Below are 22629 nucleotides of genomic sequence, written 5' to 3' on the forward strand. Positions count from 1 at the left end.
AGCTTGAGAAGTCCATTTATGGACTTAAGCAAGCGTCTCGCAGATGGAATTTTTGCTTTGATGAGAAAGTCAAAGAGTTTGGATTTGTACGAAGCGAAGATGAATCATGTGTATATGTCAAAGCCAGTGGGAGTATAGTAAGCTTCCTAGTTCTGTATGTCGATGACATACTACTCATAGGAAATGACGTCCCGACTCTGCAGGAGGTTAAGTCCTGGCTTGGGAAGTGCTTCGCTATGAAGGACCTCGGAGAGGCTTCCTATATTCTGGGAATAAGGATAGTGAGAGAACGAAGTAAGAGACTAATAGGACTTAGTCAAAACACTTACTTAGATAAAGTACTGAAACGTTTTAGTACGGAAAACTCGATGAAGGGAGAATTATCGATACAAAGTAATGCCAAGTTGAGTAAGACTCAAAGTCCGTGTACCGAAGCTGAAATAGCAGAAATGAGCCGAGTTCCATATGCTTCCGCAGTTGGCTCAATCATGTATGCTATGACTTGTACTCGCCCTGATATAGCCTTTGCTTTGAGCATGGTTAGTAGATATCAAGGGAACCCTGGCAGAGCCCATTGGATTGCGGTCAAGAATATCCTTAAGTACCTTCGGAGGACGAAGGAATGGTTCTTAGTCCTTGGAGGGAGTGATGACTTGAAGGTGCGAGGGTATAGTGACGCCAGCTTTCAGACCGACAGAGACAACTACCGTTCGCAGTCGAGCTGGGTCTTTACCCTGAATGGAGGAGCAGTAACTTGGAAAAGTTCCAAGCAAGAACCCGTAGCTGATTCAACACGTGAATCAGAGTACATTGCAGCGAGCGAAGCGTCGAAGGAGGCAATATGGTTGAAGAACTTCATCGGTGATCTTGGAGTTGTACCTGCCATAAAAGAGCCCATGGAGATTTTCTGTGATAATGAAGGAGCAGTTGCCTTGACCAAGGAACCGAGGGATCATGGTAGATCTCGACATATCGACAGAAAATATCACTTTATTAGACAACGTGTAGAAGGACAACTCGTGGTGAAGAGGATATCATCAGAAGATAACCCAGCAGATCCGCTTATGAAGGGACTGAGTAGGGTTAAGCACTTGCAGCATGCTAGAAGTATTGGGCTAAAGGATGATATTAGTATAGATTAGATAGTAGTGGAAACATGTAATAGATAAATGTAATTAACATTTGATGATTAAATAAAATAGTATTATTTATGAGTAATGTTACTGTCTTATGTTAATTGTTTAACTATTGTTTCACTTTGCATGTTTTGACTTCCAGAATAATTGAGTTTATTAAGAATAATCGAATTATTCGAATTTTCCACAATCGTTCATATGTTGGAAGTAGATATGAATGAAGATTGTCATGAATTGGTGTGTAGATTGTCTAAATGGTATTAGACATAGCAAAAGTTTGTTGCAACGTTCATGAGTGCTTATGAACTAGTTTTGAGCATTGGAACAAACCCGCACTTGCTGGAATCACCTTATGGAATTTGATAAAAAGGGTGATCGCAAGACGATAATATCATATAGTCTTAAAATCTAGATATATGGTTTGTTATTTGTTAATTGATTGTTCATTGATAATGCGAAACCGCATCAGTAACTTGATGTTATAAAACACATTGTTGTGTATAGTTGATTAATGAATAAGTAAATGCATATAAGTTGAAGTTTATCTGTTACTTTTATCCTAAGAGGGTAAAAGCGATATATCGGCCGCTCGATGATTTGATTTGACTTATGTGTCGGGCTCGGTCAGAACTGAATTGATGTGTTCGATTAAGTTCTATGTCGAATAAATCTGAAATCGAGAAACCAAATGCTAGACAAATTGGTTCCATAGAATTGTCAGCATGATATTTAAACAGAGGACTGTACTTGTATATATAGTTACTAGACTTATCTAAAGGACAAGATTGATTATATCAGAGTTTGACAGAGTCTTTGAGAGCTACGATTGCTAATCGGATTATACTTGTATATATAGTTACTAGACTTATCCAAGTGGGAGACTGTTGGAATAGTGTCTAAGGCTACAACTATATTAGGCAAGTATTTGACCCGGTTGTGCATGGTCCTTTTGGGTTGCCTTCACCATAGCAACTTGACAGGATGATTTATTATGAGAGAAGAAATATTATTAATATATTATGAGAATAATATAAGGAATAATAATATTATTATTTGATTAATATAAGTCATAAATTAATTAGGAATTAATTTGGTGACTTAAAGAGATTAATTGAATAAAGGGGCATAAACTGTCAATTGTATGATAGTTGTACTTTGGGCTATAATCCCTTATGGATAAGGGGTGGACGATTTCTAGGGCTTAGGATAGGCTTAGAATTCGTCCAAGGCTTATCATTAGGGTATTGGATTGCTTAGGGCCTAAGTTATCCAATTAGGGTTTAAGGGTGAAACCCTAGGAGCCTTACAAGTATAAATAGACCCTAAGGGTTAAGGAAATCGGCACCTATGCTCTAGAAGAAACCCTGGACGATTCTTGATCCTCTCTCCTCTCTCTCAAATCATCCTCTTGCTAGTTGGTGTTTGTAAGCCATTAGAGGAGTGACAATTGTTACTCTAAAGCTCCAAGGACAAGAAGATCAAGCAAGTGATTCAAGGTAATCTTCTAATTCTGATTTCTTATTGTTATTATAATCTATTAGCCATTAGAAGTCTTGGATTTAATGTATGTTCAATTAGAGAAACCTAGATCCAAGCATTAGGGTTTGCATGTGCACATAGGAATGTTCATATGGCTAAAACCCATCAGTTTTGAGTCTAGATATGACCTCTGGACAAAAGGTCTTAAGTGATAAAGTACTTAATGGAGAAATAAGATCAGATTGCGTACGCTGGGCGTATAAGGAGTACGGTGGGCGTATGCAGCTGCCATGGACTTTGACTTTGTTGACCTTCCTTGACCGTTGACTTTGGAACAAGTTTAAATTTAGGTCAAAGTTGAGATTTTCGGACTATTGATTAAGGTTTTATTTGGTTTTGGTGATTATGGATTCGTGGGAGCACGCAATGCAGAAAGGGAAACGCGTCTCAGTTTTTCAGGTTTCTTCGTTTCAGGTGAGTTTTGCCTCATTGTACCCGTGGGTCGAAGGCACCAATGCCGGCCCACTAGTTTTGGTTATCTTTTAGTAAAGGGATGTCATATGGATTGTATATAGTCATGTAGGATAGACTGAGGACTCTTGATCTAGGCTTTCTTTCTTGTTCCTTGCTTAGTTGTGGCTCTAGAGTATGATCACCTCTCCGGATGTCAATCTCACCTCTGAATATATATGGTTATGTATTCCTTGGATTGTTGGTATTTAGTATGTTGCTATGTTATAGTGATATGTTAGATCTATATCCTGGTATATAGGATGTTGTTATGCTATAGTGATCTGTTAAATTTGTATCCTAGTATTTAGGATGTTACCTTGTGGTTGTGATCTGTAGATCTGTATGTCTACCTGTACTTGTTGGTTATCATCTAGAGGAGTGCCCTAGGAATTGTATGTAGTCACGTAGGATAGCCTGAGAACTTTTGATCTAGTCGTTCTTGCATGTTCCTTGTTTGGTTATGGCTTTATAGTATGATCATATGTTCGGGTGGCTATCTCACCTCTGGTTACTTATGGTTATACATTTCATGGAGGTTAGTTGGTAGCGGGACAGTGTGCTGAGAGATGACTAGTAGGCGGTAGTGAGTTGTATGATTGATGTTTACATGTATTTTATGCCTACTTGATCCTTGATTGTTTATATGACGACATATGATGGTAGTGGGTTGAGTCGATCCTGCTTTGTGCTATAGGCCAAGATACACGGTGCTGGCCGGCAGTAATCCGTAGGCATGGAGGCTCGAGAAGAGCGGTTGGGTTGAGGCAATAGGCCAATAAACCCTGGGTATTCCAACATGATGGCTGATTGGACATGTTGCATGTTGACATTTCAGTCAGTTGACTGATTGGGTCTGGGCATTCCAATATGATGATTGTGGGTCGTTATGCATGTTTGTATGTTTATCGTATGAGTATTTTCGGGGAACTTACTAAACTTTGTGCTTACCCAGTTGTTTATTATTTCATGTATCATTGGTCATCATGGGAAGACATAGGCGTGACTGTACACATTCATCGGTAACAATGAAGATTCCGCGCTTTAATACTACTATGATTTTCAATAAATGTATTTGAAATAAACGGTTTTCTTCATAATAGATTTATAATTGAGAAACTTTGCTTTAAAAAAATGATTTTTTTGTTTTGAAAATGGGACGTTAGAAGAGGAGACTAGAGAATAGACCTTCCTCCTCTCTTAGGAACAAATCACCGGTTTCCAATTTGTCAGTTCATCCCCATTCCCTCATGTATATTGTATAGTCGATACCAAAACCTAAAGAAACTTTAGGGACTAGGGCGATGGGCTTGGATGGAAGTGGGAGTACGGAGATTAGAATTAGAGAGGTTGACGGGGGTGTAACACTTGTATGTCCCTATGCCCCTGTACTCCCTTAGCCATTGCTTATAATAACAAAAAAATCTCACTTTTTCAAACATTCGAGAGAGATGTCCAACTAGTCGTAATTTTAAAACTGAATAAAGTAAAATCTCGAAATCCAAGAATAATAAGTCTCCCAAGTGTCTCTTTGTTTGTCAAAAATATGCTCTTTATTAGACACGGGTTAAAGTTTCCTTATTTTAGTATTAAAGTTACATAAGGATTCCAAATGGGACTTTACAAATACTTTTATTTATAATGAGAATGAACGGAATTAGTTATATCATAATAATAATATCAGAGCATTATGTTAACCCCTGCGCGCCGATGACTATCATCTCTGGCGACCTCCACTAGTTGCCGTTGCTGCCTATGACCCTATTAAGCAGCAATGCCTTAACCAACTTTTGTCTCACAAATATCCTTCCTATAAACCAAAATTCATCGGCAGCTAGTATTATACTCCTTCTATCCTTTTTTAGTGGCAAATCTATTTTACTCTTATTTTACTTTAATACCATATATGTCTCAAGGGGATTTGAACCTTCATCTTATAGAAAGATCAGACCTTTTCGTCTATTCCTTTTATCATAATCCCACTATAGTAGATTTTATTTCTCTATCTTTATCCCTCTCACAAAAATGAAAATTCATCTTGCATGCCATTCTAGACTTCTAGTTCCTTTATATTCTACACATTAGGCTACCAGACATACATTCACGGGGATAAAGAAAGAAGAATAATGATAAACAAAGTGCGGAATAAAAAGAATTTTTATGTTATTGGGATAATGTTAATATTGTTATTGTTGTTTCACTATGTGGTAACGAGTACATGTGAAAATTTAACCCGCAAATGGATACATATATCGGTATTATCAATTGCACGTGGCACTGCCTTTATTGTTTTTATGATTGTAAAATGACAACTTGACAAGGATGAGCTTTACTCGATACGTCAATGAGCTCCAAAGTTTTCATTACAAATCATGCTCAATAAACAAACACGAGTTAGGAGCTCAAGTTGTGTTTGATCTCGAATAACCAGAAAAACCATTTTGCTATTTCACTAGTCTTAATTACATAAATACTAATACTACATATGACACATGGCTAAAGAAACTCGATAACAATTCGAGTTGAGCCTTATAAGCTCAAGTTCCGCTCATTTCTTTCACCACCAAACAAATGCAAATGAATTAATTTTGACTGGATTTGGTGCAAGAAACGCAATTGCCTAGCTTTTCTGGGCCCTTTGATATTCTTATGCTTGATGTGTCTAATTGAAACAAATCAAGCCACAAGCCACATGAAGAACATCGACCAAAGGGTGAGTGTCACTGACGCCAAACCATACGACCACATCATAATCACCGAACATTCACTTTCACCAGCTCCAAATAATTGTGTTATTGTACCTACAATAATCACATCAACAAATTTCATAACTTGTCATCCAATCGAAAATCCAAGAAATTAAAACATGTACAACAAATTTCACAACTTGTACTTTCATACCAATGTTCATAGAAGGTGGAAGCGCAAACTGTAGTAAAAGAACGTAAACATAAAGAGGATCCGCATGCACGAAGCCAAGGTAAAGTGCTCCTTTCACGATAAAAATGCCAATAATTGGCAACAAAACTAACCGAGCTGCTACGATTCCAAACACAAGTGGTAACGAGACACCCGATGATCCTTTCAAACCTAAAAATCATGTCCTATTAATCAATATCAACTAACTCATTACACAAGAACGCGATTTATAATCTAAGTTTACTTACCTCTTAAAAGGTTAGCACCCAGAATCAATGTCATAGTCGGGATCGCCGCATCCCTGAGACAATGGTGAACACGATTCATCAGTGTCAGACTCTTGTGGGTCCCATTCGATAACGGGACCCACTACATGAAATGAAATATATAGGTTAAAAAGATCATACCCGACTAAGGATGCGGAATCTTGAATCACGTGAAGAGGAGCTTCGGTGCCTACTAGTAGCCTACGAATTGGGGCAATCATTCCAACTATGAGGCCTACAAGCTTTATGATGGAAGAAAGATATATATATATATTATAAGTAAATTCACATTTAATATATGGTTGCTACTAAATAAAGACCCTTTAAACACCCTAAATAATATCAATTTAAGAGTGGGAAAAAGCAATGTACAGCTCCGGTGGTTGATGGTGACAACACCGCTTTTAAGTTAACAGCTCTTGAAAAGTTCCCGAAATGTTGCTTAATTGTACCTAACATCCCCTGAAGTCAAACTCATGAGTAAATTACATGGTTGACTATATTGAATTTAAAATATGAAATGTGAAAGCAAAAAAACAACCTTCTCTTTTCCCATCATGTTAACATTAGATGTAGATGATGGAAGCAATCTTTCACTCAAACCCTCTTTCATGGTTACTGTGTCTGTGACAATATTGTTACCAGAATCTTCCGAGAATACCCTTAGTAGGTTGTACACGAAAGTCCACACAAATAACGTTCCCATCTATAAACATGTTGTTAGAAGTTAGAAAATATAAATAAATATCGCATTAATTAAACGTGTTCAAACAAATAGTTATACAAAAAAATACATACTGCCATAGATAATGAAGCATACGCCATGGCATACCCATGACAAACATCAGGATCACCAAAGGGACTTCCTTTCTCTTTGCATACTGCTGGGACTATAATCAAAGGCAAGTTTCCCAAGTTTCCTGTAATTCACAATCAAAATTTTAAAATTTTGTTAACTTATATGGGGGTATTTTAGGTAATTTACCTGCTGAACATACACCCAAGATGAGGCCTTTTAGATGTGGAGGTGGTTTTGTGATGATAAAAAGCAACCATCCAAGTGCTGCTCCAATTATGAATGTAATAATAATATTAACAGGCATAAACCACCTGAAGTTTTTAACAATTTTAAAGGCAAATCAATGGAAACAACAGAATATATCAAGACACAACTCATTAAATCGAACTTACATAGAAATTATGCTTTCAAGAGTGATTGTTTGAGCAAGATTGCTAGACACAAGTGCTGGATTAGACACAAAGAACACAACCTGGATATAAGAACGAGTTTTGTGAGTCACGTATTGAGAAAAATCGAATCTTTAATCAAATTTAGCAATTTTCTTGAACATTGGTATACGAACCCAAGATTATGACTTTCCAGAATCAGCAAAATTGAATTTTTAATCATCATATGCTTAATAGATTAAGTGATTAAGGGAATTGAAAATGAAAAACTTACATTATTGACGTAATTTCTTGCACTTTGGCCCAAGATATCGACAGAATCCATGGCAAGAATTGAGCCGAGTGCTGTGATTATCAGAACTTTGAGAATAGGCGTAGAAGCAGTAGACAGAAGATCAAGAAACCCCATCTTAAAACAAAAATGTCTCCAGAAATCTGAAACAAAATATCGAAATGCGATGAAGGTGAATATTATATATGAACTGAAATTCTTGGGACCAACATCATAAAAACACAACAACAAAAGGCATGCATCCCGAGAAAACACATTTAAGTACAATAGGAGATACCAACCACCCAATTGATTTTTTTTTTTATTTAATACTATTAGCAAGATTAAAACTTACTGCAACTCAGTATTAAACTTCAAATTCAAGAAAACAAACCCTGCAAGATTCAAACTTCGAGATAGTAATTAAGTTGTTTTATACTCTTATTCCATTGATAATCTTCAAAGCATCTGCTATGCACCACAATTTACTGGTCCACGATTTGTTTAAAATGGTCAAAGAGTTTAATTTAAGGCGGCTTATTAAGCTATTTGGCAGCCACACTTTTTTTTTTCTTCAGATTATTGCACACTAAATAACAGAGTATAAGATATTTAAAAAATAAAATAAAATAAAATAAATAGTGTATTGGTGTTTCAATGAATTTAGGGGGATTTTATTCACAACCAAAACAATTTTTATACATCTAATTGACATGACCTGAATTGACCAGCGATGACATCTACTTTTCCAATTCAATAATAATAATAATAATAATAATATTTTAATTGAATTCTTTTATAGTTTTAGTTTTCCTTTTAATTTACTATAAGACTATTAGGTGGGGGCAACATGTTATCATATCCAAAAAGTGTTATGTCAGCATCCTATTCATACATGGGTGTTATAACACCCAATGTGGAAATGAGCAGCATCTAATAACATATGATAACACCAATTATTTCCTATTTTTCTTTCTATTTTTTTTCTATATTTTGAATTTGTTTTTTTTTTTTAATTTATATTTGAAAAGTAAAAATAAAATTTTAATAAAACTTAAATTAAAAACAATATTAAAAAAATTACAACAAAACACAAAAACATTTAAAAACCTAAAAAGCAAAAAAATAAATAAATAAAATATGATAAAACCTACATTTTTTGGCCTAAAACTATTCATCTTCGTTTTCGTGACCAACAAAGATGTAATCTGCCAAGTCTTCACGTAGTTGCTTGTGTTTTCGCTGATCTTGAATATCAACCACTTTATTTAAATATTCTGATGTCCCTGGTTGAAATTGCATGTCTTGGCTCCATAGGCGAATACGTTGCAATATTGCGTCCTTTATCTTCAACAACCATGTTATGCATTATGATACATGCATACATGATATATCATAGAGTATCTAACTCATAAGGTCTCGCTGCATGTTCAACTATGTGTCATTTTGATTTCAAAACCCCAAAAGCATGTTCAACTTTCTTACGTGCTCCTTCTTGTCCTCTCTTTAAATATTTGTCTCTTGGATCTATTGGGTGTCGAAACGCCTTCACAAACGTGGAATATTGTGGATATATTTCGTCTGTAAGGTAATACCCAAACTTATATTCGTTTCCATTCACTGTGAATGGAGCATTCGGGGCTTTTCCTGACAAAAGATCGTCAAATATTAGTGATTGATCGAGAACGTTGATGTAACAACCCAATTTTATCAAGAAATTTTTCCTTTTTTAATTAATCAAACAAATCCCATAATCCATAAATTTCCAAACCATTTGTTTTCCAATTCACAATCATTACAATTTCATTGTACTTTTTGAAAACATCATAGAGTCCCAAACACACAAAAAGAGAGGTAGAGTGCGCGCCACGTCATCACACCTTGCCCTTGCCCTCAGGCTCTGAAGTACCTGAAACAATCAACAACCTGTAAGCGAAATGCTTAGTGAGTTTCCCAGAACATACCACACACACACAAACCACATATCATATATCCTGTTAACTATAAAAGCTACACACATATCACGTAAGCCATGCATACATGAAACCTATGAGAATGCCATGGGCTACCCCACACGGTCTTTACCTAGGACTGCAATGGGCTCCCCTACATGGTCTTACATCCAATGTCATGGGCTACCCCACATGGTTTTACATCCAATGCCACGGGCTTCCCTCGGGGTCTTCATACAAAACATGCAATCACATAACAAAACACAGAATATCTAACACATATATCATAATCACATAATGGGCCAGCCTTGGTGCCTTAGACCCATAGGTATGGTGAGAAGACTCACCTGACACGAATGTTGAACTGACACTTTGCGACCAAATATACCCCACGAGCTTCTCCACTCAACTGCCTAAAAAGTGTCATACCACATCCAGTCATTTCCCAAAACTCAATCCTGGTCAACTACAGCCAAGATCAAGTCAACAATCCATGTTGACCCTAGCTTGCCGAGTACAACTAGTGACTCGCCGAGTTTCCCAGGATAACGTCTACTCGCCGAGTCATCGAGGTGACTCGTCGAGTTCACACGGTCTTGATTGATAATCTAAGGTCATTCTTCGAGTTTCCTTGCTTGCCACTCGACACGTCTACGAACATCCAACAGTTGGGGAAATCTTACTCGACTCGCCGAGTTGTTCCTTCAACTCGTCGAGTTCTAGGTAATCTTCATCCGGCTCGCCAAGTTGTTCATCCAACTCGTCGAGTCTAAGACAATATTCATCGGGCTCACCGAGTCGTTCATCCAACTCGTCGAGTCCATGCCTGCCTTCATATGACTCGCCGAGTCACTCCCTGCTACTCGCCGAGTCCTATCAGATCTCAATCCATACAGACTCTTTTGAGCCATGCAATGCTTCCAAATTACAGATCTAAGCTTCTGAGGCATGCTTTCCACGTAAAGTTGCAAACTTTACGTGCATGCAAGGCTTTAAGGCCCTAAAATAGCAAATCTAAGCTTGGAATGGAGTCATATACTTGAGGGGAGGCACAAGCTAGGCTCAACTGGTAACTTTATGCATCTCAATGCTAAAAGGAGTCCAGATCTGAAGTTACAACTTCAGATCTTGGCTTAAACACAAAATCCCTTTCTTAGAATCCATGCACAAGAGGGTTTTGGGTGGAAATGAGCCAAGGAACAACTTAATACCTTTAGAAAGTGCTCCACAGAAGTAGATCTTGAATCCCCACGAGTCCTTTGCTTCCTCTAGCTTGTTTCCTCAAGTGTTTCCTTCACTAAATCCCTCTTTCAAGCTTAAAATCACCAAGAAACACACTCACACTCGAATCAGGGTTTTTGGGAGGTAAAGAGCTGTAAAGGGGAGGCTAATGACCCTTTAAATAGGGTGCAAGGCCCCGAAATCTAGGGTTTCATCTGTCAGCATCTACTCGTCGAGTCCCATATTGAACTCAGCGAGTATGTCATTAAACTTCGCGGACAAACCCGCTACTACTCGACGAGTAGGGAGGCCAACTCGTCGAGTAGGTTCTTAAAAATCCAAACCAAAATATCATTATTAATAACTGAGGATGAGGGTGTTACAGTTGACGTCGTTGTTACAACCCGCAACCCCAAAAAAAGCATATCAAATCCATAAATCTTGTGAAGCAACAACCTCTAAGACCAACGAAGGCGCTCCATGATGACCGCTCGAATACTGGCATTTCCATGCCACGGGGCAATTTCTCCATTTCCAGTGTGTGCAGTCAATGCTCCCAAGCATATCCGGAAAACCATGTCTTTCTTCATGCGCCGCATATAGTTGTTGCGTATCATGCAGCGAAGGTTTGATCAAGTATTGGTCACCGAAGGTTTCAACAACACCTCTTGCCAATAAATACAAACTTTCTCGTGCGGTCCTCTCAGACATTCTCATATAATCGTGAACAGAATCGGGCGACTCTCCCATTGCCATAAGTTTTATTGCAGCAACACATTTTTGCAACCCTGTAAAGCCTCGTTTGCCTCTAGCATCATATCTCATTTGGAAAAATTCATACCTAAATAAATATTAAACATGTGAAAATTGTATTTATTTTTTCTAAAAGTGACATTTTATAAATTATAAAAATTGAAACAAACAATACCTAAATAAATATTAAACATGTAAAAATTGTATTTATTTGATCTAAAAGTGACATTTTATAAATTATAAAAATCGAAACAAACAATATCTAAATAAATATTAAACATGTAAAAATTGTATTTATTTTATCTAAAAGTGACATTTTGTAATTTATAAAAGTTGAAACAAACGATACCTTGCTTCCATAGCGTTGGCTATCCTTTCAAAGACTTTTTTCCGCAAACGAAATCTTCTTTTGAAATCGCTTGGCTGGTAGACACAATTTTCGGCAAAGTAATCGTTTACTAGCCATCTATGCCCTTCGCCACGATCTCTATTTAACGTCGTACGTCGCGTGAGTAGTGGAGTTGGATCTGGCTGTAGTAGGTTGTCTGTATAATACCGGTACATCATAGTCACGTACAAATCGTCTTCGTCGTTATCATCGTTGTACGGATGAGCCAAATCAAGACGATTCATATTTTGGTTTTGAAATATTGAAAGAATTATGTAGTTGAAATATTGAAATATTGAGAGAAATTTATGTTTTTTGTATTTAAAAATGATATAAGTTGTATGTATTTATAGTGTAATTTTTTTTTAATTAGTTACCATTTTAAAAACACGGTCGAAATTGTGACCGTTTGCATCAATTATACGCGTTATGGCTCGTTGTCGTGATAACATTTGGTAACGTAACACCTAATAACGACAAGCCGGGGCGGTGTTCCACCCGTTATGGCGCCGTTATTAGGTGTCATGTCACCTATAACGGGAAACCTCGTTGCCCACACCCGTCCCTCTTATTTAAATAGCGTTGCTTTTATATTTTATATTTTTTTCTTTTTTATTTATTGTAATAACAAAATCAATAATTTGTTACCTTTTTTTGTTTTATTATCATTAAACAATTATATTAAAAGTAAATTACATCATTTATTCATATGATTTGAGAATTTATATGGTTGGTTTCTAACTTATTTTTTACCACAATAGATTCGTCAAATTTTAATTTGTTACATATTTTGTTCTTAACATACATAAAAATAATATTTTGCACTTATATATAATTTTTTATTTTCAATTAGTTTATTTTTATATAAAGTTATTTTGTCTATTTAATTATTAATACTTACTAATTTATTATCTCCCACTCACATCCTCATTGTTCAAAGATTCAACCACCACTACCTACGATCACCCTAAATATGTCACATGCGTCTTATGTGTCTTATATGAACACACAAAACACATGAAATAGATTGTTATTTTGTTTGTGAACATGTTGAATCTCAAGAAATTCATACATTTTCTATCAGCTCCACTGAACAAGTTGTTGACATTTTTATTAAACCACTCGGTGCCAAACAATTTCATTATCTTCTAGGTAAGTTGGACTATCGCAATATTCACATTTCAACTTAAGGTCTTAAGAGGGAGTAAAAGGAAATGGTGTTAATAACATTATATTAATCCAATTACCCAAACTCTTAATAGTTATCTAGCATTTATTTAAATATTTAGTTTTCTATTTTGTCTAGGTTTCCTTATGCAATTTGTATAAATATCTTTTGTTGTCTTAGTTTTATTTTACAAGAAATAATAGAAACCATTCGAACCCTTTTTTTATTTCTATAATATTTGGTCCTAATAATCAAATAAAAATAAATAAATATTTTAAGTTTTTATTTATTATAAAGAAAATAAAAAGGACAATGATATTCATAATGCTATTATGAAATATAAACGTGATTTTTTTAATAATAGAAATTGAAAATTGTTAAAAGTAATGCATACTATATATATATATATATATATATATATATATATATATATATATATATATATATATATATATATATATATATACTAGCCGTCTACCCGTGCAAAGAAGCGGGCGGCGAATAATTTGATTTCTTTAGAGTTAAAACCATTTTGCGTTCACTTCGAGAAATGAATATTAAATGACATCTATTTTTCAAGAGCATTACCACACCATATTAAGGGGGTGTTTGGCTAAGCCTTTTTAAAACAACTTATTAGGTTTCACATCACTATAAGTTAAAAAAGTGTTTGGATTAAAATAACTTATTCCGGTGGGGAACCTCTAATACGTCATTTTTTCATAAGTTATCTTACACTTACTTATTAACTTATAAGCTAATAAACTAATAAGCAATAAGCTTTTTTGCCAAACACCCCCTAAATGGTTATTACTTCCATTTATACATACCCAAACCACTTGTACTGTTTATCGTCCTATTTTTTTCGTTTTCCTTAATTCCTTTATTAATTTAATGTCCTACTAAGTAAAATGCTAAAATATATAAATAATAGTTTATAAAAATAAACCTTTAGAATATCAGGTGTTGTGATTCAAAAGTCGATAAATAGACCTTTGAGAAGGCCAAAATACTCAGGTGTCAACTTGTTCATTGTGATCTTAAATCAAGTTTGGTCACAAATTAAAACATTTTCAACGATGGTATGTAATTCAAGGATTCATATTGATTTAGGTTCTCGAAACCTTAAAATATTGAACAAAATCTATATAGAACCTTATAATAAGGACAATAATCACCGTAATCAGGAAGTCCATGTGATGAAACTTGATAGTATAAGGACCAATGATGAAAAATGTTTCATTTTTAGACTAAACAAGATGAAAAATATACAAACTACCTTAATCATGTCAAATCTTGTGTTTAACTGTTCTTTATTGCAAAAGTAAGATGCCAAAATATACAAACTAATGATAATACAATGCTCGAACTGGCCCTCTTGGTTGAGTTCTTTGAACCTGCAAAGCCAACACATTAAAGAAACATAGTAAAAACCTTTTTAGGAACAAACCTGATATAATAAAGCCTTCACCTAATATATTTATAAGATAAAAATACAAAAAGTTAAAAATGATGAAATCAATTACAAGTAAGGATTAAAATAAAAACCTGTTAAGAAAGAGCCATCTGCAGGAAGGAGATTTGAATCAACATGTATTTTCTGATGGTTTCAAATTTTGAATTATCCGAAATTCAGGGAAGGAGATAGAATTTGTTGAGAAATATAAGGATTCAAAACACAGGTTAAAATTTAATATTATTTTATTGATTACTACTTGTACTATTAGCTTAATGATTTGAACGTCTTAAAAAAATAATATTATTATATTCAATCTATTTTTAGAAATAGTGGGATTTCTTTTATAAGATAGTAAAGATATATATATATATATATATATATATATATATATATAAAGTAATAAAATAAAATAATAATAGTAATAAATATAACCCGAAATTATATATTTGAAGCTTTTTACATATAATATTTAAGAGTAAATTACACGAATGGTCCTTATGGTTCGGCGTAATTTGTGCGTTTGTTCTCTAACTTATCTTTTTAACTCGGAAGGTCGCTACTGCTTGTTTTTTTATGTGTTTGGTCCCTGCCTTACCTAAAAAGACTATTTTACCTTGTTTTTTTTTAAATTATTTAAATAAACACACCCCAACCCCACTCCTACCTCACCTTACCTTACCTACACCATGATTTTTCCTTATCCCCCCTTCCATTCCTGTTTCATGTCTGTGACTGCCCCTCCTCCCTAGAACGCTATCTACCATACTATTCACCACCACCATCCACCTTATCATCAGAGTTAGAATCACTGCATGTCTACATCTAAAAACAAATTTATGATAAGCCTCGACATAATATATAATATTTAGCATTAAGATTTGGACTGAGATATTTGATTCAAATATTGAAGCATAAATCGGTTATGAAATCTAAGATCAAAATTCAAACACAAATCATACATGGAGCACGAATTGAAACTTGAAATTCAACTTATGTAGATATAGTTGACATCAGACTCAAAAACTTGAAATTAAACACTCATGGACATAGATTTATGCAACAATAATTAAAATCAAACAAAGAAATCTATACAAAGCAACTGAATAGAACTCAGCTGAGACCACAGGCGGTCAGATTGACAATGGAGGTCGGCGACGTTCGCTTGGCGATGGAGGCAGTTGGCGATTGCTTGTGATGGAGACCAGCGACGGTATACAACATTGATGACATGTGAGACGGTAAAATAGAACATGGCAATGGAGGTATGCCACGTGTCATGTCTGGCCAATAGAGAGAGACAATGGAGACAATGGGGCAAGTGCCGATCGGATGGTTGGTGTCATGAGTAATACTGTTACAACGATATCTAGGTCACAAAGGGTTAATCTTAAAGTTGGGGTTCTATCAGTGATGAAGAAGTGGGCGGTGAGTAGTGGACGAAGAAGATACTCGACGTTGAAGATAAAGGAGGGAGCATTTTCAAGTCTATAGAGAAGAGGACGTAGGGTTGAGGATGGGGAGGTTGGCGATGATGATGAAGAAGGATCAATCGACCAAGGATATTGAGAGTGGCAGTAAAGGAGTGAGACACACCATGCTTTTTTACTATTATTTATAATAAATTAAAATAATATAAATAATAAAAGAAATTAGTAATGCATAATAGTCCTTTTAGGTAAGACAAGGAGCAAGCCTGTAACAAAAACAAACATCAGAGACCTTCCAAGTTAAAAAAAAAAAGTAATTTAGAGACCAAAAATGCAAATTATCCCAAACCATAGGGACCATTCATGTGATTTACTCTATTATTAAAAAAATATGTAATGATTATTTGATGTGACGAGGGTTGAATAGACTGGATAAGAGGTTTTCTAACATGTTTTTTACCAAAAATAATGGTAGTTTTTGCTTTGCTAAAATGGGTTTGAGTGTGAATTATAACATCCAATTTATTTTATTTGATTATTAATTTTCTTAAATATATATTTTAATTATTATAAAAAAAAATTTATATACTTTTGTTATTATTTTATACATTTCAACCAGTTTATCATTAATTTCACCAAACATTCTTTATCAATTAACTTATAAATTTATAATTGTCGTTTATGCTATTTTCTCAAGGCTAAGGGGAGTGTTCATCACCAAACCACTAACATTTGGAAATGGTTACCACTCCACAATATTTATTTTTTTATTTTTTTTATATTAGATTAAATAAAAAAAAACATAATCTAATACATAAGGGAAAGTGGAAAAATATAGTTATAGAAAAAAAAATGTAGGTTGGAAATTTTATCAAACACTTGGTGGGCAAAGGGAAAGGCTCATGAAAATATCATCTTTTATTGAAACAACAAACCAGATAACCCATAAACAAAACAAAAGAACGGGAATGACAATAGAATCCAGATAAGGAACTGAAAAAAAAAAGTTTGTTAAATTCAGGTATGACTGCCAAGTTAAAACGCCTCTGGAAAAAAAAAAGTGAGCTTTCTTGCATTTGGTGTTGATCATGTACGATGCTTTAGTGATGTTGCTGGGAATCTTCAAGAATCTGGTAACAAGAAAGAAAAACGGTCAAATATACAAACTCGAATCCTATTGATCGTCTTGGCCTGTCTTCACAAGCACTCCACAGTCAAGCCACCAGACACTAGGGTGGTGTTCACGCATGACTAGGCCTGCCACATAGACTTTCACACCTCTCTTTCTCTACCACTCTGGATAGTCTACATAATATTACTCTTTATAGTTCATTTCACGGTAAAAGTGCACGTGTTCCAAAGTCAATTATTAATGGGCCTAAAAATTAATTTAAAACATACTTCAAGTAGTATTTCGAAGTATTTATTTTTTTATTATGGAAAGGTCCATATGATTTCAATTTGTTTCTTGGTCCCTAAACCATGTGAAATAACTTTTATATCATCTTTAATTTTATTTATATTTTTCTTTGTTTATTTTGAATAAAATAAAAATAGAACTTCCAACCCTTTCTCATACCTCCATCTTCTTCCTCGTTTATTTCTTTATTTCCATTTATTTTTTTTCCTCTTTCAAATACACACACACACACACACGTTTTCAAGTCAATAAAGTTAGAGGTTGTAACAGCCCGGAATCTCAGGTATTGTTAAAATTATGTTTTTGAGGTGATTTAAGAGGGGACTCGGCGAGTTGGAGCCTAGACTCGCCGAGTAGGATCGCAGACTTGGTCGCGGGTTCGCGACTGGACTCGACGAGTCCAGATATGGACTCGGCGAGTCTACGCTGTTTAGCGAAAACCCTAACCGTTCAGGTTTGGGACGTATAAAAGGGACTTATTGGCCGTCATTGTTCACTTTAGCCTTCTGAGAAGAACCCTAGATCGATTGTGTGCATCTGGAGCAAGGATTATAGGCCATTGTAGATTATAGAAGAATTGTTGTGCAAGGAAGAGAAGGGATTGGCTAAAGGAACAGCAAGGGAGTCACATTCTGAGGATTGGGGACACAGAGAATACATCATCCAGGTAAGAATTCGAGTATACTCTGCTATTTTGATGTGATTATGGAATTAGGGTTTATGGAACCCTTTTTGTGAATAGATTGAATGTTACCCTAGTCCCCTAAACGAATGTAACCCTGTATTGGGACCTTTGGAGGTCCAGAATGTCCCATGTCTGTGCATTTCGGGAATTGATGAAGGTTTTGGATTGGAATCCTTATGCCTTAGGTCAAAATGTAAAGTATGAATCATAAGGTGTATCATGAGCACTAAAATGAGGACTTTACGTGATGGATCAGCCTAGGAAGGCCAGACCTAGGAATGGTCGGAGCGATTCTGACCTTAGGATGCAGTTTGAGCGGCTGCATGGCATGGACTCGCCGAGTCCGATGAACAGACTCGGCGAGTAGCTCGAAGATTAACTGGGACTCGTCGAGTTGTTCTTCAGACTCGGCGAGTTGAGTCGGGGTGGCCCCGCGATTCTTCCAGGAGTAACTCGTCGGGTCAAGGAGGATACTCGACGAGTAGAAAGGGAATCTCAGAGAATTGGAGGACGTCTAGACTCGCCGAGTCGCCATGGCACTCGCCGAGTCCGGTCGAGTTGACCGTTGACCAGAGTTGACCTAAGTCTGACTTCTTAGGGATAGTCACACTTAGAAGATATAAGTGTTAATGAGAGATATGTGATGTTATAGGGAGGTTGTAGCTCGACGGATTGTGCACGAGTGATTTCAGGATTTGCTAGCTTTCAGCATTCACGAGGTGAGTCTTCTCACTATACTGTACCCGGAAGGGTTTGACTGTGGGACCGGAAGGTCAGATAGGATATGTGATATGTATGATATATGTGGTAAGTTATTTGTTATATGTGCTATGTATGTTATATGGGCCGGAAGGCAATATGTGATGGGCCGGAAGGCGATTATATTATGGGCCGGAAGGCGTTGTGTTGAGGACCGGAAGGTCAGGGCCTGGAAAGGCGTATGCACGTAAGTTGTATATTGGGGAACTCACTAAGCATTTATGCTTACAGTTGATATGTATGTGTTTCAGGTACTAGCGAGGACCGTGGGAAGGCGCCGACGTGATCAGTACACACTGAAGGATGTTTTTTTATGATCTTGGGATTTAGACAATTTGTATTTGACATAACACTTGAATTATTTATGCCTTGTTTTGTATGGAAATACTTTATTTTTAAAATGAAAAATTGGTTTGAAAATTTGTGTTGTTACAATTGGTATCAGAGCCTTGGTTTGAGGGATTCGGGTGCACCTTCGGGAGTAACTGAACTCAAACCGAGGATTTGAAGAAATTTTTTTAAATAAAGGCATAAACTTTTGTAAATGGTTTTGTAGTAAGCAAGAAAGAAGCAGTGTGTACGATCAGTCAGCGCCCGAACGGTAAAGATCCCCAAAATACCTTACAATATTATATGATATGAATTGTTATGCATGCTAGAAGACTAGGTATTCATGATAGGACTAGAGTGGCCTGATTTGTGATGCCTTAGTCTAAGGGAGTTTGTCGATATGAGATGCTTTGCTAGTGTGCGGGTAGATAGTGCATAACAGAAGTAGAGTACTCACTATCCGGGGTTTGGGGAGGAAGATTTGGGATGAATGCTGATGCGGTGTGGTCGGTAGTATTGGGCCCGTACTACTGAAGATACCGGGTCAGTGGGAGACCCAAGTAAGAATCCCTGGATATCGGAGACTGAGTAGGGTTGCGTTATCGAGTGCGATTATACTCGATGGGGTCTCTGATAGTTTTATGTTGTATTTCAGAGACATCATGGTTAGACCACGCCACGGAGCGAGTTCGAGCGGTGTGAGTGACGAGGAGATTCGTCAGATGATTCACGAGGAAGTAGCTGCGGCGATCCGGGCCGAGATCCCGGAGATGTTTGGGTCTATTAAGACCACCCTGATGGAGACGTTCGAGGAGCGGTATGCCGCATTGACTGAAGCTGCAGCCGCTGCAGCTACCGCAGCTGTGGCCGCTGCCAGGCCACAGGGGGTGACTCGTTGCTGTTCCGGGAGTTCAGCAACACGAAGCCACCTGAGTTCGATGGGACGCAGGATCCGATTGCTGCGATGAGGTGGATCGCGGATATAGAGGGGTACATCTACACTTGTTCATGCCCGGAGCACCTGAGGGTACGGTTCGCTTTGAACCAGCTCCGTCTGGGAGCGAAGGACTGGTGGAAGTTCGTGACGGCGAACTTCACTTTGGCAGAGATTACAGCAGTGACATGGGAGGGGTTTACTGCTATGTTCAGGGACGAGTACGTTCCCCCGGTGGAGAGGGAACGATTGGTTCAGGAGTTCTTAACCCTCAAGCAGGGTACTGATTTTGTTGCGGTGATCACGCGGAAGTTTCATGAGAGGGCGATGTTCTGCCCCGAGCTGGTGTCCACAGAGCAGGCTCGGATGAGCCGGTACTCGGGTGTTTTGAGGAGGGATATCCGGGAGTTTGTGTCGAACTCCACCTATCATACTTTTACTGAGCTTCAGGCGAATGCCAGGAAGCGTGAGATCGAGTTGGAGACCCAGGCCAGGGAGGAGGCCGAGTCTCAGCAGGTGGACCGGCGGCCGGCTCAGTCTCAGCCGGCAGCCAAGCGGACCAAGTCCGCCGATTCGAGGACGGGAGGTCCGAAGGGCCGCACTTGCGGAAAGTGCGGCAAGGGTCACGATGGGGCGTGTCGAGCTGGTGCTTGCTACAAGTGCGGCAAGGAGGGGCACATTGCTAGGGAGTGCCCCAAGGGGTTTATGGTTTGCTTTCATTGCAACCAGACCGGCCATCGGAAGGCCGAGTGCCCTCAGCTTCGTCAGGGATCTGCACCTACTGCCAGGACTACTGAGACTCGACCGGTGAAGGTCGAGGCCCCGAGGGCTCGTGGGAGAGCCTTTCAGCTGACTGCGGAGGAGGTCCGCGCTGCGCCCGATGTTGTGGCAGATATGCTGTAATTCATGTATTTATTTTTAATGTCGAGATGTTATGCTTATGTTATTATATGCGTAGGTACTTTCCTTGTGAACTCTGTGCCTGCCTTAGTGTTATTTGACTCGGGTGCGAGTAGGTCCTTTGTATCTTTAGCCTTTAGTCAGCATATCAGCGTTAGTCGTGAGTCGTTGAGTCGACCTTTGAGAGTTTCTATAGCTGACGAGAAAGTGATTTATGCCACGGAGGTTCTTCGGGGATGCGTGCTAGAGATTTTCGGGGTTGAGTTCCCGATTGACCTGATTCCTATTGCGATGGGTGACGTCTGTGTCATCGTGGGCGTGGACTGGTTAAGCCGATTCGGCGCTGTCATCGACTGTGAGCGTCAGCTGGTGACTATACGAGACCATAGTGGGGGAGTCCTTTCGGTGTATGGCGAGGGTACCCGTTCGGGATCAGCTTTTTGTTCGGCCGCTAGGGCGAGGCAGTGTCTACAGCAGGGCTGTAAGGGTTTTGTGGCGTATGTGATGGATATGCGGGAGGTTTCCGAGAGACCGAGGTCAGTGGAGGAGGTCCTAGTGGTGCGTGAGTTTCCAGATGTTTTCCCCGAGGAGCTGCCGGGAGTACCTCCTGTGAGACAAGTAGAGTTTGGTATCGACCTGGTTCCGGGGGCCGCGCCTATTGCTAAGGTGCCTTATCGTCTTGCACCTCCAGAGATGCAAGAGTTGTCCTCGCAGCTCCAGGAGTTGCTGGGGAAGGGATTCATTCGGCCGAGCAGTTCGCCGTGGGGAGCACCTATTCTGTTCGTCAAGAAGAAGGATGGTTCACACCGGATGTGCATTGATTACCGGGAGTTGAACAAGTTGACGGTCAAGAACCGTTATCCGTTACCGAGGATCGATGACTTATTCGATCAGTTGCAGGGAGCATCTTGGTTTTCCAAGATCGATCTGAGGTCAGGGTACCATCAGGTGAGAGTGCGGGATGAGGACGTCCAGAAGACAGCGTTTAGGACGCGATATGGGCATTATGAGTTTGTGGTGATGCCTTTCGGGCTCACCAATGCCCCGGCTGTGTTCATGGATCTCATGAACAGGGTTTGCAGGCCGATGTTGGATCGGTCAGTGATTGTATTTATCGACGACATTCTAGTGTATTCGAGATCTAGAGAGCAGCACGAGGAGCATTTGAGGGAGGTCCTTGAGGTATTGAGGTCGGAGAAGCTTTATGCAAAGTTCTCCAAATGTGACTTCTGGTTGCGGGAGGTCCAATTTCTAGGACATGTTGTTAATCAGGAGGGGATATTGGTCGATCCGGCCAAGGTTGAGGCGGTGATAAGTTGGGAGGTGCCGAAGTCACCCTCTGAGATCAGGAGTTTCCTCGGGTTGGCAGGGTACTATCGGAGATTTATTAAGGATTTCTCCAAGATCGCAGTGCCGCTCACCAGATTGACCCGCAAGGGTGTTGCATTCTCATGGGGATCCGAG

At 38.1% G+C, this 22629-nt stretch overlaps 2 protein-coding genes across 3 annotated transcripts; both read right to left on the reverse strand.

Annotated features, from left to right (window-relative positions):
- Window positions 1-5462: 5462 nt before the first annotated feature.
- On the reverse strand, window positions 5463-8337 carry LOC145087217 (protein PIN-LIKES 3-like). 2 transcript variants are annotated; one of them, XM_079025131.1, is made up of 11 exons: window positions 8164-8337; window positions 7773-7933; window positions 7502-7581; window positions 7296-7420; window positions 7109-7230; window positions 6852-7016; window positions 6683-6772; window positions 6452-6552; window positions 6293-6345; window positions 6027-6215; window positions 5463-5926 (listed from the first exon to the last, which is right to left on the reverse strand). In XM_079025131.1, the coding sequence occupies exons 2-11, from the start codon at window positions 7905-7907 to the stop codon at window positions 5802-5804; spliced, it is 1185 nt and encodes a 394-aa protein (XP_078881257.1). In that variant the 5' UTR covers window positions 7908-7933; window positions 8164-8337; the 3' UTR covers window positions 5463-5801. The 2 variants fall into 2 exon arrangements, with proteins under 2 accessions (XP_078881257.1, XP_078881256.1); XM_079025130.1 differs by having other exon boundaries at window positions 8125-8337.
- Window positions 8338-8939: 602 nt separating this feature from the next.
- LOC145089723 (uncharacterized) lies at window positions 8940-12328 on the reverse strand. Its single transcript, XM_079028122.1, has 5 exons — window positions 12045-12328; window positions 11442-11783; window positions 10069-10134; window positions 9229-9493; window positions 8940-9116 (listed from the first exon to the last, which is right to left on the reverse strand). The coding sequence occupies exons 1-5, from the start codon at window positions 12326-12328 to the stop codon at window positions 8940-8942; spliced, it is 1134 nt and encodes a 377-aa protein (XP_078884248.1).
- Window positions 12329-22629: the final 10301 nt, after the last annotated feature.

The sequence above is a fragment of the Lactuca serriola genome, chromosome 2, assembly GCF_051521515.1.
Source record: "Lactuca serriola cultivar US96UC23 chromosome 2, Lser_US96UC23_V15, whole genome shotgun sequence".
NCBI classification, from domain to species: Eukaryota; Viridiplantae; Streptophyta; class Magnoliopsida; order Asterales; family Asteraceae; genus Lactuca; species Lactuca serriola.

Bases quoted from the DNA above. Each gene is read 5' to 3' on its own strand.
- LOC145089723 (XM_079028122.1), bottom strand. From the start codon at position 12,328: ATGAATCGTCTTGATTTGGCTCATCCGTACAACGATGATAACGACGAA. The intron at 11,784-12,044 runs GTATCGTTTGTT...ATATTTATTTAG, and splicing joins GCCAACGCTATGGAAGCAAG to GTATGAATTTTTCCAAATGA. The intron at 9,117-9,228 runs GTTTTGAAATCA...TGGTTGTTGAAG, and splicing joins AAGTTGAACATGCTTTTGGG to ATAAAGGACGCAATATTGCA.
- LOC145087217 (XM_079025131.1), bottom strand. From the start codon at position 7,907: ATGGGGTTTCTTGATCTTCTGTCTACTGCTTCTACGCCTATTCTCAAA. The intron at 6,553-6,682 runs GTACATTGCTTT...TCCATCATAAAG, and splicing joins CACCATCAACCACCGGAGCT to CTTGTAGGCCTCATAGTTGG. The intron at 5,927-6,026 runs GTATGAAAGTAC...TGATTATTGTAG, and splicing joins TCCACCTTCTATGAACATTG to GTACAATAACACAATTATTT.